The 17,011-nt window shown below is 36.7% G+C and overlaps 1 protein-coding gene across 1 annotated transcript in view; it reads right to left on the reverse strand.

Annotated features, from left to right (window-relative positions):
• LOC106174431 (sacsin) overlaps window positions 1-17,011 on the reverse strand; it is a 39,413-nt gene that overhangs the window by 17,221 nt on the left and 5,181 nt on the right. The window contains exons 2-6 of the mRNA XM_087010854.1: window positions 11,903-12,004; window positions 11,486-11,571; window positions 10,951-11,061; window positions 8,978-9,125; window positions 2,991-4,655 (exon numbers count right to left, since the gene is read on the reverse strand). Of these exons, the coding sequence (XP_086866980.1) occupies window positions 2,991-4,655; window positions 8,978-9,125; window positions 10,951-11,061; window positions 11,486-11,571; window positions 11,903-11,912 (2,020 nt within the window). The 5' untranslated portion in view covers window positions 11,913-12,004. The remainder of the gene's footprint in view (window positions 1-2,990; window positions 4,656-8,977; window positions 9,126-10,950; window positions 11,062-11,485; window positions 11,572-11,902; window positions 12,005-17,011) is intronic.

Here is a 17,011-nt window from a genome sequence, read left to right on the forward strand (position 1 = left end):
GATTTCACCGCGCACTTGGACTGGAACATCATCAACAGCACCAAGTTGACGTCTGCGCCGATGGCGCCCCGGACCCGAACGGCCTTTCACCCGAGGATGAGATGTGCACTTCTCGTCGCCATCAAAACCAGCAGCAACCTTGGCCAGGAACCTGTCAACTGCACCCCAAGGTCTTGGCCAGGAACTTGTCAACTGCAGCCAAGGGACCAGTTCCTACATGCTGGAACCCCTCCTCACCAGGAAAAACACCTCCATATTCAGTCAGCCAACTGTCCACTTAAAAACTTAATAATTGCTAGGAGCCCTTATATTAAAGAGAGGGTGCTGCCCTCTAAAAACTCACTGATCTAACTTTGTAAAACCATAGCTAAATAAGCTTGCCAATCACCTTATTTGTTAAAAGCATAAACCACTTGACTTAGGTAACTTAACGAATTCTCTGACCTTAGCACTTTATTAAAGAGAGGGTGCCACTCTCTGAAAAGCTCACAAAACTAACCTTGTATGACCATAGTTACAAAAGCTTGCCAGTCGCCTTACTTGATAAAGACATAAACTTGGCGGTATAAGTCCACCCTTCTAATTAGGTAACTTAATGAATTCTCTGACCTTAGCACTTTATTAAAGAGAGGGCGCCACTCTCTGAAAAGCTCACAAATCTAACCTTGTATGACCATAGTTAATAAGCTTGCCAGTCGCCTTACTTGTTAAAAACTCAGAAACTAGTGGTAATTAATCTAACGAGCACATGCCGGTAAATTTTAAATGACCCAAACATTAAAGATAATCGGTTTCCATATAGTAATAACCCCTTAAGGTAACTCGAGATAACTTGTCCTCTTATAGAGATAACCCCTTAAAATAACTTAAGATAACCTACAGAGATAACCTAAGATAAGCTTTGATCTCATAGAGATAACCCATTAAGATAACTTAAGATAACCTATAGAGATAACCTGAGATAACCTTTGATCTTATAGAGATAACCCATGAAGATAACCTGGGATAACCTATAGAAATAACCTAAGATAACATGTTCTCTTATAGAGATAACCTGTTAAGATAACTTAAGATAACCTATAGAGATAACCTGAGATAACCTTTGATCTTATAGAGATAACCCATTAAGATAACCTGGGATAACCTTTGATCTTATAGACATAACCCATTAAGATAACCTAAGATAACCTGTAGAGATAACCTAAGATAACATGTTCTCTTATAGAGATAACCTGTTAAGATAACTTAAGATAACCTATAGAGATAACCTGAGATAACCTTTGATCTTATAGAGATAACCCATTAAGATAACCTAAGATAACCTGTAGAGATAACCTAAGATAACATGTTCTCTTATAGAGATAACCTGTTAAGATAACTTAAGATAACCTATAGAGATAACCTGAGATAACCTTTGATCTTATAGAGATAACCCATTAAGATAACCTGGGATAACCTTTGATCTTATAGAGATAACCCATTAAGATAACCTAAGATAACCTATAGAGATAACCTAAGATACCGTGTTCTCTTATAGAGATAACCTGTTAAGATAAATTAAGATAACCTATAGAGATAACCTGAGATAACCTTTGATCTCCTAGAGATAACTACAGTAACATAGACGAACAGGTAAAAGAGAAGAAAAAAAATTAACTGAACATCACTTAATTACTTGCACAGGGAGTGCAAAACAACAGAAGCGGGTAATTAGTGGTGAAAAACGGTTAATAGTAAAAAAAGGGAGGTCATGGGGAAGCTACGCGAAATATCTAAACAGAGAACGTAACTTCGATCTAGCAACTACTACAAGTTGAACTTACTAAAATTAGATAAAGTTTCATTAAATTCAGTTCCAAACTACATAGAAAATGGCTAATGACAGGCGGGTTACCCCCGCGGGGGCACCCTCTAAATAAAATCTAACTCACTGGTACTAAAGGCTGTTGATTCTAATTCTGTCGAGAGGGGAGTCAGCTTTTTCGAAGAACCCACGCTTTGGCTCTGCAGCCCTATTTATAGACTCCGTTACGTCATGCTCGCGCTGTGGTCAAAGGTCGAAGGTCGCGACCTAACAGCATGGCCGCTCTGCATGGAAGTGTCACTAACTTGTGTATTGTAGATTTAGCGCCGTATTTCCATTATTTGGGATTTAAATGAAGAATTAACCTATGGGTTTAGTTGGATAAACTCCAGGACATATGTCTCTAAGGAAAAACGAAGTCTTAGGTAAGATTTAATGTAAAGTTATTGAAGAAAAGTAGATTCCGGTCATAGCAGACGATCGTGCAGCACATGTTTACATTGTTTCTAATGATTTTAAATAGCAGATTCGTGGCTCCTGTGACCCCCTTTGTTACAATATGTATAATATGATATCGATAGAATTCTTTAGATTTCCGAAATACCCGAAAATTGTAACCATCAAAATGAGAGACCCAGTTATGAGAACAATTTCCAACAAAGCTACTGAAATTTTATACAGCAATGCACTATTAGTCACACTTCAAGCACAATCTTAAATTCACAAAACACTTATTTGTGCCTATGATTTGGGCACACTGGCTGATTGCATGAAGCACATGCATGTGACATTTTCCTGTCAGTGTTGCATGGGCAAAAGATTTGAATAAAATTTAAAAACTAATATTTAAAAACCAATGCTTCTCTTTGCGGTTATAAATGACCCAACAAGAGTTTGTGATGTATACGCCACACTAATTGGTTAATCCCTACAAAAAACTGTGAAAGTGTGTAGGATTAGTAGACTAACAAAAACTCATCCAAGGAAAGAAAATTCGAATAAAAAATAAAGAGATGGCACATTAAATCATATGATTGGGGTCGTAAATGACCCCACCCAGTCACTTGAGGGTTAATGACCAGATTTGTTTCTGAAAAAGGTAACGTAATCCAAAGATTCTTTTCCATTCAATTGAACTTGCCTATTAGCAGATTCTAAGTGCTGTTTAGAACTTTAATAGTTATACCTAAAGTTGCCATCTTTTCCAGGTGTGCAGCAACCTCAGATGGAACTCTCTCAGTCTCCAATAAGCTGTGGGTCAGCCCGGGAAGAAGCTCTTTTGGATGATCCTTGGTTGGAATATACACTGCATCATTTCCACTGGACTGGAACCTAACAATTTGGTCGCTTCGTGGCAAAAGTTTGATCCCAATTATATCACCATAGGATGAATCAGAGAGGATGTACTTCAGGATAGACATCTTTTTGACAAATGAGAGGCTGTCTACCCAGGTGGACACACTTGGTTTCTTTAGAGCAGTGCGCACATGTCCTGGCTGAATCTTAGCAATTTTCACTTCATGCTTTTGTAATGCTTCTTCTACGTGTGATAAGACTGTGCAAATCTTTTCGCCACTTTGCATGAGAACATTCACAAGATCTTCAACATTGTCCATGTTAGGGCTTAAATCATTGAACAAGACTTCACTGGCATTGTGCCATGTACTGGCAGAGGAAGAGGTGTCGGTTGTTGGGCTATAAAATGATTGCCTCCTTAGAGTCACTCTGTACATACATGTGACCATTTTTTCAAATTTTGGATCAGTTACACTGCAGTCTGGCATTGCATTATAAACGCACATTGGTGAAAAGCCTGCGAGAATGGCACAATTTAGGAGTTCTGCATACGCCACTGAAACTGCTTCTTCCACCAAGCAGATGTTCCACAGAAGTGCTTTATCTGTCAAGGCAGACCTATCTTGGTCTGCAGTGGGCCATTTCAGTTGTCTGCGATTTTGGCTGAGTGCAAAGAACCCGCTGATGTGAACTGGTAGACCAGTCACACTTTTTTCTTCAAGTGGGAGCGGTAGGAAACAGAAGAAGTGGCCCTTTGGTTGTTTGGGCTTCTTTTTGACTTGTTGAAATGGTTCGTCCTTTGTGCTACAACACATAGCAACAGCCACCCATGGAAGGTAACCCAGTTTTGAATCATTTGCCAGTTCTTGAAACTGTGAACTCACTTGGCCTCCAGAAAAGTGGTTTGTGAGCATCCATTTGGTCGTCTTAGAAGTTTTGTCAACAGACTTTTTGGCCTTCTTCAAGGGGGGAGGTGTGGAGGCAGCTGATTGGTGGATATATGTCGTCTCTGTGAATTGGAGCTCATACGTGGACTGAATTGGTTTTTCTGGCCACTCATTGGTTTGTTGCACCTTAGCAATTTCTGACAAAAACTCTCTACGCTTTGATCTCACACCTTTGTTTTTATGTAATGCCAACCTAAAGATTAACTCTGGTTTCTCACTTCCTTCTGTTCTTTCATACAATTCAATGCTTTCCAGTGATGACAAAAACAAAAGGTTCATATATGCACATGTCATGAAAGATTTGAACAAACTGTCAATTTTTTCTGATGCATATATCTGCTCTGACAATTGTGAACAGAATTGAGAGGGATCTTGTAAACCTGTCCTGAGTGGAAAGCGAAACAGTGTTCCCTTATAAACTTCACCACTGAATGTTATGTCACGGCCACCAAAAATCCCCACAAATGGTTCAAACTGATCAGGCAAAGAAGAGATTTCTCCCTCATCATTTTCAAGATGCCATTGCTTCCCTGTTGTCCTGGGACCAAAGAATTTTTCATGTGGATCTAGGAATCCTATCTTGTCTCCACTTATTACGCTTGGTAAATCTAGAAGTAAAATGTAGAAGAATAGAAAAATAAATGCCCAAACACATAAGGTTTAGGCAATGACACATATGATTTATGCACAGGCTCATAAGGTTTATGGACAGGCACATAAAATGTCTGAGCATGCATGCAATGCTTTATCTGAGACTTTTTTATAGACAATATAGGGACATACGTCACTGAGCTCCGAAAGACAAAATGTTGCCCAGTATACCACATGCATATGGAAGTACTAGAATTATTGCTGGTAATATTAAACTAGACAGCAAAGCTGAAAAATATACAGACACCATAATGGAAACAAGGCAGCAAAGCTGACAAATGTTTAGACATTCAGACTCACAAAAGTGCCCCAAATAATGTTTTGGCCAATTTTGATACACTACTACATAATATTTTAAAACAGCACAATCACTCTTACCCTCTTAAATTTCATACTGCAGGTAACATTGACAGTGAAAAACTACCAAGGGATTCAGTTTCATTGCCTATAAAAGGTTCTATAGTTATAATGTGTAAAATATTCAAACAATAAAAAAAAACAGAATAATTATGATTAATGTAAACCGATATCATGCCAATTTCAAAAACAACCTTCCTCTTTACCAAACAAAGCCACTCAGTAAAATTGAAAGTAAAACAAAAATACTGTTTGGCAGTTATGGGGGGAACGTCTACAAAGTTGTGCAAAAAAAAAAAAAAAAAAGATCAGAGTATTGTACCACCAGCTGCAGCAAGCGCATTTGCAGGAAAACAAAAAAATTGGGACACCACCACCAGTGTTGTACTTGACAAGCTCCATAAATAGTAGTTAAAAAGAGTTCTCGATTTTTTCATGTTGACAAAAACATTTTATAAGAAAATCATGGGGAAAAGTAAAAGGTCAAATCCAAATTTGTGAAGTGCATTTCATGGCGAAAAGGAGGCCAGAGGTCAAATTCAAAGTCACAAGATGACCGTCAATATATGAATTCCCATTCAGGTTCAGTAGTACCAATGGGCATATCTGTGCCAGTTTTGGAGATATAAGGGAAGGAAAATTCAAGGCGAAAAAAGGCTTAAAGTCAATTTCAAGGTCACACTTAAATTGCCAGTTTGACTTCCTATTCAAGTTCAAAAGTAAACAAGGGCATATAGACTTTCAGTTTTGAAGATGTAAGGGACAAAAAAGAGCAAGCGAGTTAACTTCCAAAGCTGCAGTAATTAATTCTCGGCTGCGCTCACTGGAAATTCTGGCACCTTGATGCATGAGCAGTAGTATCTCTAAACTGTGGAGTTCATCAGATTGCACTCATATCTGTCGTGTGTATATGGACCTCATCTTCTTCATCTTGTTGTTGCACAAAAGCAACAAACACATTTTTCCAAGCAACAATGACTGCCATTTCCTTCTCTCTAGCTTATTACTGCGCATGTGTCGAGGTGTCAGAATCTCCTCCCAGCGCACCCGAGAATTAAGTTCAGCTTTGGAAGTAACTCGCTCGCTCTGCAAGTTAATTACGCCATGGGGTATTCGGGGCTCAGACCGTGATCACTATAGATACCGCCAATGGATTTTTTGTATATTAAGAATTTAGATTTTTCATGTGAACAGTGCCTAAAGGTCAATTTTAAGGTCACAGTTACATTACCAGTGTATGACTTCCAATTCAGTTCAATAGTTACTATGGGCATATCTGTCATTTTTGGAGATATAGGGGACTGAAATATTGCAGTTTTGGAGTTAAAGCAATGTGCCATAAATTTTGTACAGAAGAAATTTATTGTATTTAAATAGAGAAAAGGTCATTTTGTTTGGTATTCATGAAATGTGCTCATGAAATTCTAGATGTTCGAATTTCTTGAAATAATGTCATTTTTGACCAGAAGTTGCCTGCCTTGTCTTGTCCAGACGTTTAAAATTTTATGCACATTACCATATAATGTACTTTTTGATACAGCATAACTGGTAAACCATATGAAAAAAAAAAAAAAAACACAGACACCACTATCAGTGTTGGGCTTGACATGCTCTATCAAACGGTTCTACCATTAACAGTTCAGGAAAAAGAGTTTTCAGTTTCGGCATCTAATGGCTGCTGCTCTCGAGAAAATGTACTGATTGACCCCAAACTCACAGAGATGAAAGATGACCCTATTGGTAACACCTGCCAATAATATAGGTGAGGTCTGTGCAGTAACTGAAAATCGGTGAAAATATTTTTTTGAAAAAAAAAATCCCATTTTTACATAATTTTGGCCCGTTTGGCCTTGAAATAAAGATCAAAGGTCAAAACCAAGGGCATATAGCTACATAGGACAAGCGTTACTAAAATGTTAGGATTGCACGTCCCATTAGGATGTGTATTACTACACGTAGGACTTGCACTACTTGGGAGCCTTCTTCCTACGGACATTGAATCCTAGTAACGTATGTCCTAGGACTTCCATTCCTAACAATGCATACCCTAGGACTTGCATTCCCAGGACTTAGTGTCCGGGCAGACTTGCGATACGAGGACGTGCACTCCTGCCACACCGGCATTTGGTGGGCTTTTGTGGCAAAACATTGACTATTTGTATGCATCTTTAAAGTTAAACAAAAATATGACAGTTTGGCAGTTATGGGGCAAACATCACCAAAGTTGTGCAAAGAACCTGAATAATTACCGCAAATGTAAACCAATCATGCCAGTTTTCGTATGCAACCTGCCTCTTTACCAAACAAATTTAAAGTCACTCAATATAGTCTTATTTATTTCATCTGTCATAGTGATGATTTCACCGCCAAATTAAATTTCAGAAACTTCCACATTTAAATAAAATTTTATATCAATGTTTTGTAAAGATAATTTGTTATAATGACATTTTGTGTATTGAATCTTTTAATGTATTGTGTTTATTTGAAAGAACTGTAACCAAGTCTTAGAGCGCATTCCCAGAGATTTAGATTGATTCAACTACATCGACCCTGGGGGTTCACGCTAGATTGCTGTCAGTCGACACGCGCACAGAATTTAATTACCCTCTTACATCTTTAAGTAGGTGGGACAGACATTTAAGCCGGCTAAGCTGACAATAATCTAGTGAGACTCCCCTCGGGGAGAGATTGATGTAAAATATGTGGGAATGGGGTCTTAAAGGAATTTTTTAGGTCTTAAAAGGATTGAATAACTTCATTTATGGCTTTATCTCCAAGTTCAGGTCAGTCTTAGTTTAATTATGTTTAAAGTCTCTCTGTAGTTATGTCTGAATTCTTTTAATTGGCTTCAGTATCTCTGACTTAATTTCTTTAGGAATCACTGTACATATGTATTTTGTGTATAAGTATATATAGAGAAGAACTTTGTATTGTAATCCGAGATCAGAGATCAGAGATATGAGATCATCAGAGTAAGTTTGGTCAGTCGAACCGACAGCTGGATTGTCTGTGTTGTCATCCAGAGAAATAAATGTAGAACTCGGTCAGTTAGTAGTTGATCTCCAGAAAATATATCGTAGCTGTTGTGTTACCTGCTGGAGAATTAACTAAGACCAAGTGTCCCCTGTGATACATCTAAAAGAGGGCGTGGCAAAATGTGTTAAAATACCTGTATGTGCAGAAATGTTCAACTGCTCTTTGCTGCTGTCATCCTCAGTTCTATTGTTTGACCACTAGGTATAGAGTTGTGGTCAAAATGATGTCATAGACTGGACAAAGTCTGCCCCCCCCCCTTCACATACAGGCATTTTAACATCTTTTTCCTCGTTGTGTTTGGAAGTTATTGTGCCAATGACACCAAAATTGTGCAAAAGAGTGTTTTAAATTTAAATGGAATTGTCCTAGAAAGTCGTGGTTGTTGGATCTTAAATACAATAATAGCTATGGTATCATCATTATCAAAGGGTGCCTTCTCTTCAGAAAATTGAACATGACGTTGAAAGCTACCGGACTATTTACCAAAAAAAAAAAACCAACAAGAAAATTTAAAGTAAAAAAAAATGGTTTGGAAGTAATTAGACAAACGTCACATGTCAGACAGCAACAATGACAGCATAGACAGACAGACAGACCAATCAGAATATATAAATGCAGGCAATTACAGTGTCTGTATATAAAAACTAAAGCAAAACCAATTTGGTAAATTTAGATTTTTATCTTACTATGTGCTATATTCTTTGGAACCGGCAAGGTGCTCTGTTACATGTGTAAAACTGTTGAGCATAACTCTGTACATATATAACAACTGGCAAAAAAATAGTATATTATTTCTAAAGTTAGCACATGTCTATACTTGCTGTGTGTACCTGTGAGTGTCTGTGTGCTGCAAGTACATTGTCAATTAACAGATTGCTAGTCATACCTGTCATGTGAAAGACAGACTTGAACCCCAAACCAAATTTTCCAACATTCAGTGGGTCATCTTTCTTGCTACTATTGTGGATGGCTCCTATTCTGTCCCAGTCAGCATCACCAAAAACGGCATCATTGTAGGCATACAGAGCTGGACCCTGAGATATAAGTAAATAGAACAATTCAAAAGACAAAAATACATTAAATTAGAATGTTTTATAAATAATTTTAGTACCACAGAAGGTTGGGTTCCTGATGGGGGGGGAGGGGGGGAGGAGCGGGGGAGGAGCGTTAATTTATTCCTTTTACATTGTAATTTCTGCTATCTCCTCTTAAACCATTAGGTAGTTTTGGTATGGTAAAAACTTTAAAATTTCATCACTCAGAAATTAATAAACATTTTAGAATGTGTGAATCTGGCATATAGCCATATTAAATGAGGAACTTTTCAAAATTATCAAGACTCCAATTATCAAGTTTGATAAAATTTTCAATTAAAGTGAAAAATATTACATTGGCAGAGAATAATCTTCCTTCAAAATTTTGATGACTGCCTTAATTTTCAAGTTTTTTACAGTATTGATAAACCTATCATAGAGATGTGCAACTGTGGTTTGGGCTGTCCATGGGGGTGGTTGCATGATACTTATTTTTTTTATTATTTTTCTTAACATTGTAATTTCTGTTATATTCTCCTTTACCATAATATAAAAGAAGAAATTGCAGTATTGATACCCCTACCATAAGGGATGTGCAATTGGCAACTTCAGAATATTGTTGTGACTGGGGGTTGGGCTGTCTCTGGTGGGTGGATCATTCAAAATCATTTTTACATTTTCCATTTCGTTTTCTCTTCCTAGATCATTAAATCAAGGAAGTTCAAGGTTTGGTGGTTAAGAGACCTATAATCAGAGATGGTCACGGCCGCTTTGGAAAATTATTATTTCTGTTAACTTCTCCAAAACCATTATATTGAGGATGTTCAGTCTTTGGCTATTGACATATAGTACATGGACCCCTTGGGGTTGGGCTGTCCCTGGGGGTGGATGATTCTAATCATTTTACTCATTTTTGTTTCTGCTAGCCTTGTATCTCCTCCTCCCTGGGTGTGGACGCTTTTAGTTTTGTGTATTGTAACTTCAGTTATCCTCTCTTAGGCCATCAGAGTCAGAAAGTAAAAACTTTTATGGGATTGGTACACCTTTCATCAGTAACGAATATTTGTGTGCAAGGAGGGGTTGGGTAGGTTAGCAATTGTCACCAGGGGGGCCGGGATGATTCTTTTTTACATGAAGTTAACTTCTTTTTTTAACTGATACACTGTTATTTTTATGCTGTTATTTTAAAGATTAATATAATACTTTATCACATAAGAATAGGGATTTCTTGAGGGTCATGTTCTCTTTACAATGTGGGATAGGTAATAGCTACCCAGTGACACCATTTATAGTTTCTTTTGGTATTTTAACCAGAAAAGGTCCTTTTTAATTATCACCCCTACTAATGCAGCTATACACTATATTAAGCTAAAGGATCTGAGGGATATATGATACTGTCTCCTGAAATTGTCCCAACAGTGAGATTAACCTCATATTCAAGTGTAATAAATGGTAGCTATGGATGTATGGATTGAGACCGCGTCTTCTGGGTCTTCTGGAATACGGTCAGATTTTAAAGTTTACATTGACGGGTATCTATTTTACTCTGTTGGAAGACAGTTAAAGATGGAGGATATATCAACAAAGATAATATGAAAGACTGCCAGATAATATCTCTGGATCCACCCCTGTTTTTTACTTGTAAATATACAAAGTTATGTCCATCGTGTAATGACAAATGCTAGACCATATGCATCTATGAATAAGGACTTGACTGTGAAACTGTACCTTAAAGTCTGTAAGAAAAGAGACATATATTCAACCTTTATATATAGAATCTTATAGAATAAAAAGAGTTTGTTTAAAAACATAACGTTACATTTACCTGAAATATCTTCAAATCTGGTTGATACAAAGACTCTGCAGGAAACTGGCGTCTGTCATTGACAAATTTCACAGATTTTGCTCCAGCATCTTCAGCATTCTGGATTAATTCCTAAAATTTGACGATATACAATGTCAGTTTTCTCTTTCTTGTTATAACTATAATAATTCTCACAACTTTATATTTAAGTAGATAAGTGAATGACTAATTTAAAGAATTAAAGTAACAAAAACTCGGCATTGTGGACTAATTCCTAAAAGATTGACGATATACAATGTCAGTTTTCTCTTTCTTGTTATAACTATAATAATTCTCACAACTTTATATTTAAGTAGATAAGTGAATGACTAATTTAAAGAATTAAAGTAACAAAAACTCGGCATTGTGGACTAATTCCTAAAAGATTGACAATATACAATATCAGTTTTCTCTTTCTTGTTATAATTATAATAATTCTCATGACTTCATATTTATGTAGACGCATGAACAATTAAAATAAAGAATCAAAGTAACAAAAATTGTACAAAAGCTTAACCTTCAGAATCTGCCCATCATCTGGATATTGGTCTAATACTGCTCTCAGCTGCTCAATTAAAGATGGCGTCCGAATCCCAAAACCACCTAAAATATAAATAATGGTAATGATTTTATTCTACTAATGCCAAAAAGTCTTCAAACAAAACTTCCCAAAGAGACTTCTTCAATAATTTGTACTAGCAGATTATCTCATCACCATGATGTAGACAATTTTTAAAATAAAATAAGTGACAGTAACGTATAAGGTACCTTCAAATTAAGGTGTATAGATATTCTAATGTTTATTTGCAAAGTTTGTCTGTTTGAAACATTAAAATTACATCATTTGAAAAGATGCCAAATATCTGAGATAAACAAGGAGTGGCGTCAGAACTTTCAATCATTATTATCTTACTTTTATCATGTATGCACTTACGATCAGCCATTTTTGTTTGAAGCAACAGAAGTTAATTATTTTTGTTGTTTATCTTTGGACATCACATCCGCTTGATGCACATGGGACTCAGTATGGCCCAATCTGTAATAACAGAAATTATTTAAATGAACATTATATCTAACTAGAGGATATCAGAGAGGCAATACTGCGTCCAAGTATTGTGCCACCAGCTGAAGCAAGCACATTCGCAGGAAAACAAAAAAAAAAAAAAAAAACACCACCTCTAGTGTTGTACAAAATGCAGTTAACAAGATTTCTCGACTTTTTTCATTGAAAACTACAATTTATAACACAATCATGGGGAAAAGTAAAAGATCAAATGTCAAATTTAGGTCACAGGAAGACTGTCAATATATGAGTTCCTATTCAAGTTCAGTAGTAAATGGGTATATCTGTGCCAGTTTTGGAGATGTAAGAGAAGGAAAATTCAAGCAAAAAAGTCCAAAAGTCAATTTCAAGCCCGCACGAAAACGCAGTAGATACTCCAGCCCATCCAGTAGACTACTGCAATCATACCTCAAAAATGCTTCAAATCTGCTTCAATTTGGGAGCTAATTAGCATATTTGAAACATGCTTCTATCATGCTGCTAATCTACTGCATTAATGCTCCTCTCTGCACAAACCTATGTATTTTTTGGAGTAGAATTGCAGTGAGCTATACTGCATTTCTACTGCAAATATGCTCCACACCACTACTGCATTAATTAATGCTTCTTTGCTACTAAGTACTGCATTTTCGTGCAGGAAGGTGTCACGTATGACTTCCTATTCAAGTTCAATAGTAAATAAGGGCATATCTCTGCCAGTTTTGAAGACATACCGGTAAGAGATGAAAAAAATTGCCCAATTCAGTTAAAGGTTCAAGGTCACAGTAAGATTGCCAGTTTATGTCTTCCTATTCAAGATGTATATTGAATATGGGCGTATTTCTGTCAGTTTTGGAGGTATAAGGGACAAAAATCTTACTAAAGTCAGTTTATGTTCAAAAGAAGGTCAAAGGACAATTTCAAGGTTACAGATAGATTGCCAGTATATGACCTCCTATTCAACTTCAATAGTAATTATGACCCTGTCTCTGCCAGTTTGGGAGATATAAGGGACTAAAATGTTGCAAAGTTCAGTTCATGATGAAAAGTAGGTCAAAGGTCAATTTCAAGGTAACAGTGAAATTGCCAGTATATGACTTCCTATTCAACTTCAACAGTAACTATGGGCCTATCTCTGCCAGTTTTTGGAGATATATATATATATATATGGGAGTGAAATGTTGCAATTTTGCAATAAACAGTAATATGGCAGTAATTTCGTACAAAAAAATTGAAATAAAGGTAAGGTCATTTTGGTTGAAATCCGTGAAATGGGAGGTGCTCCGAAATCCCAGATGTTTGAATTTCATGAAATAATGTCATTTTTGATCTGAATTTGTCTGCTGCATTAAGCCAGACATTCCAAACTTCATTCATTTTACTTTACTGCACATTTTATTTTCACCACCACAATGTATCTTTAAAACAGTGTAACTCGTAAACCGTATGGAAAAAATTGTGCTTGGGTTTGACATGCTCTATCAAATGCAAAAAAATAAGAGGTCTCTAGCATTAACGGTTCCAGAAACAGAGTTTTCAGTATCGAGTTTCGGCATTAAAAATGAAAATACACCGATTGACCCAAAACTAATACAGATGAAAGATGACCCTAAGGGTGCATTTTCTATGCCAATAATATTATAGGTTAGGTCTGTTAGTTTCTGAAAGTTGGCACTAATATAAACTTCGTTTTGTTAGATTTAACATTTAATTTTGCCAATTTTGGACAAGGGTGCATTGGTACCCTCCACCAGGGCCGCAGTTATTATTGTGGACATTTTTGCTGAGGCTACCCCACCAGATGACATTGTTATGTGCTCTGCAGGAGCTCAGTGAGAGCTGTTCTTCGCGCCAATGTAATTAAAGTTCGTTGCAACCTGCCTTGTTTTGTCTGTCTGCTAAGGGGTTGTTTTTATTAATTGTCACAGATGAGCAATTAACTGCTTTGATTGCTCTCAAAGGGACTTCACATGGACTTGATAAGTGGCAGTGCCTGAGTAGATATGCAAACTATTACCAGCCATGTAATCATCCTTGAGTTTTCAGCACAGAGTCACAGTACATAGATTAGTCATCTATTTCACCAGAGCCATATCTATTTATATCTAGTGAAAAATCAATATGTGACCCTGGTAGAGGGTAGTATATTGAGACAAATGTGAAAGTAGACCCAAGTACTAACAAAGCCCAACATTCTCATGGATCGAGTTGAGATTTTATGTGACCTACATATACTGTACAAGGGGTGGATACAGGCCAGGGTTCTTGTAGTTAAGGAGGAGAATTTGAAGGGGTAATGGTAACATGGCGGCGGAGCATGAGGACGTTACCTATCGGGACTAAGGTACCATTAAGATCGAGAAGAGCCAAGCGCTAGTTAGGCCGCGACCTTAATATGGAGGGAAGCCACTTCATCCTGTTATGGTCACACGCCTCCCCAGTGAGAGGCCAATACAGGATTAAGCAGTCTTCCTTTCATGTAGATGTAGATCCGCCAAATTTAGGTCGCGGCCTCACTAGCACTCAGCTCTTCGCCATCTGAATGCTCCCTAAAACCATGTGAAACTACAGGATCAGAGAGGCGATACCGCCTCCTGTTATAGTACCACCAGCTGGAGTAAGCGCATTCGTATGGAAAACCAAAAAAAAACGGGTCACCACCACCAACAGTGTTGAGCTTGACAAGCTCTATAAAATGCAATAAACAAGAGTTCTCAAAATATGCAAAAAGAAGTGAAAAAACAGCATAACTGTGAAAAATAGTCTGATCAAGCTTATTTTTGAATTAAGCTGTATTTTTGTAATATTGATCTCTCCTGTGATTTTCAAGACAGTTGACATATGGGTTTTCCTTGAAATGTGTTATCAGCGTTGCATATATGTTGAATAAAAAGAAAACCCAGGAGAAATACTGGGCATATCTCTGCCAGATTTGAAGATATGAGGGGCAGAAAATATGCAAAGTGCAGTTCATGGTAAATAAGTAGGTCAAAGGTCAAATTCAAGGTCACAGTAAGATTGCCAATATAAGACTTCTTATTCAAGTTAAATAGTAACTATGGTCATATCTCTGCCAGTTTTCAAGATATAAGGGCTAGAATATTTGCAAAGTTCAGTTCATGGTGAAAAGTAGGTCAAAGGTCAATTTCGAGGTCACAGTAAGATTGCCAATATAAGTTCAACAGTAACTATGGGCGTAATTTTTCCAGTTTTCGAGATATAAAGGAAAGATAATTTGCAATGTTCAGTTCATAGTGAAAAGTAGGTCAAAGATCAATTTCAAGGTCAGAGTAAGATTGCCAATATAAGACTTCTTCTTCAAGTTCAACAGTCACTATGGGCGAATCTTTTCAGGTTAAATTCAAGGTCACAGTAAGATTGCCAATATAAGACTTCTTATTCAAGTTAAATAGTAACTATGGTCATATCTCTGCCAGTTTTCAAGATATAAGGGCTAGAATATTTGCAAAGTTCAGTTCATGGTGAAAAAAAGGTCAAAGGTCAATTTCGAGGTCACAGTAAGATTGCCAATATTAGTTCAACAGTAACTATGGGCGTATCTTTTCCAGTTTTCGAGATATAAAGGATAGATAATTTGCAATGTTCAGTTCATAGTGAAAAGTAGGTCAAAGGTCAATTTCAAGGTCAGAGTAAGATTGCCAATATAAGACTTCTTATTCAAGTTCAACAGTAACTATGGGCGAATCTTTTCCAGTTTTCGAGATATAAAGGATAGAAAATTTGCAAAGTTCAGTTCATAGTGAAAAGTAGGTCAAAGGTCAATTTCAAGGTCACAGTAAGATAGCCAGTTTATGGCTTCCTATTCAAGTTCAATAGTAAATATGGACGTATCCCTGCCAGTTTTCGAGATATAAGAGACAGCAAATTTGCAAAGTTCAGTTTATGGTGAAAAGTAGGTCAAAAGTCATTTTCAAGGTCACAATAAGATTGCCAGTATATGAAATCTTATTCAAGTTCAATAGTAACTATGGACGTATCTTTGCTAATTTTGGAGTATTTCACATCTTATCTTCACCACTAAGTCTTGCAACGTTGTACTTTTTGATATAGCGCAACTCCTAAAGCATATTGAAAACAAAAAAAAAAAAAAACGGACACCACTGCTAGTATTGGCATTGACAAGCTGTACAAAATGCAACAAACAAGACGTCTCTAGCATTTATGGTTCCAGAATAATTAAGAAAGTTTTCAGTTTTAGCATCTAATGGCTGCTTCTCCTGTGAAAATGCACCGATTGACCCCAAAGTCCCAAAGATGAAAGGAGTCCCTAATTGTAACCCCTCACTATGATATGAGAGCTTAGGTCTGCGCAGTTTCTGAAAATTGGCACAAACAAATATTTTTTTGGAGAAAATTTACATTTTTAGAAATTTTTGGCCTGTTTGACCTTGAAATATAGGTCAAAAGTCAAATCCAAGGGCATATTTGGAATCTCCACATATGACTTTCGGCCATTCGTATGGACCCCCCCCAAAAAAAAAAAAAAAAAGGGACACCACCACCAGTCTTGTGCTTGACAAGCTGTATAAAATGCAATCAACAAGAATAATCAAAATATGCAAAAAAAAAAAAAAAAAAAAAAAACACTAAAAATGGTACAATCAAAGTTCAATTCATGATGAAAAGAAGGTCAAATGTCAATTTCAAGGTCACACTTAGATTGCCAGTATATGACTTCCTATTCAAGTTCAAAAGTAACTATGGACCTATCTCTGCCACTTTTGGAGATAAAAAGGAAACAAAATTTGCAAAGTTCAATTCATGATGAAAAGTAGGTCAAAGGTCAATTTCAAGGTCATGCTTAGATTGCCAGTATATGACTTCCTATTCAAGTTCAAAAGTAACTATGGACCTATCTCTGCCACTTTTGGAGATAAAAAGGAAACAAAATTTGCAAAGTTCAATTCATGATGAAAAGTAGGTCAAAGGTCAATTTCAAGGTCATGCTTAGATTGCCAGTATATGACTTCCTATTCAAGT

The sequence above is a fragment of the Lingula anatina genome, chromosome 4, assembly GCF_051362555.1.
Source record: "Lingula anatina isolate TDL-2025a chromosome 4, LinAna3.0, whole genome shotgun sequence".
Classification (NCBI taxonomy): Eukaryota; Metazoa; Brachiopoda; class Lingulata; order Lingulida; family Lingulidae; genus Lingula; species Lingula anatina.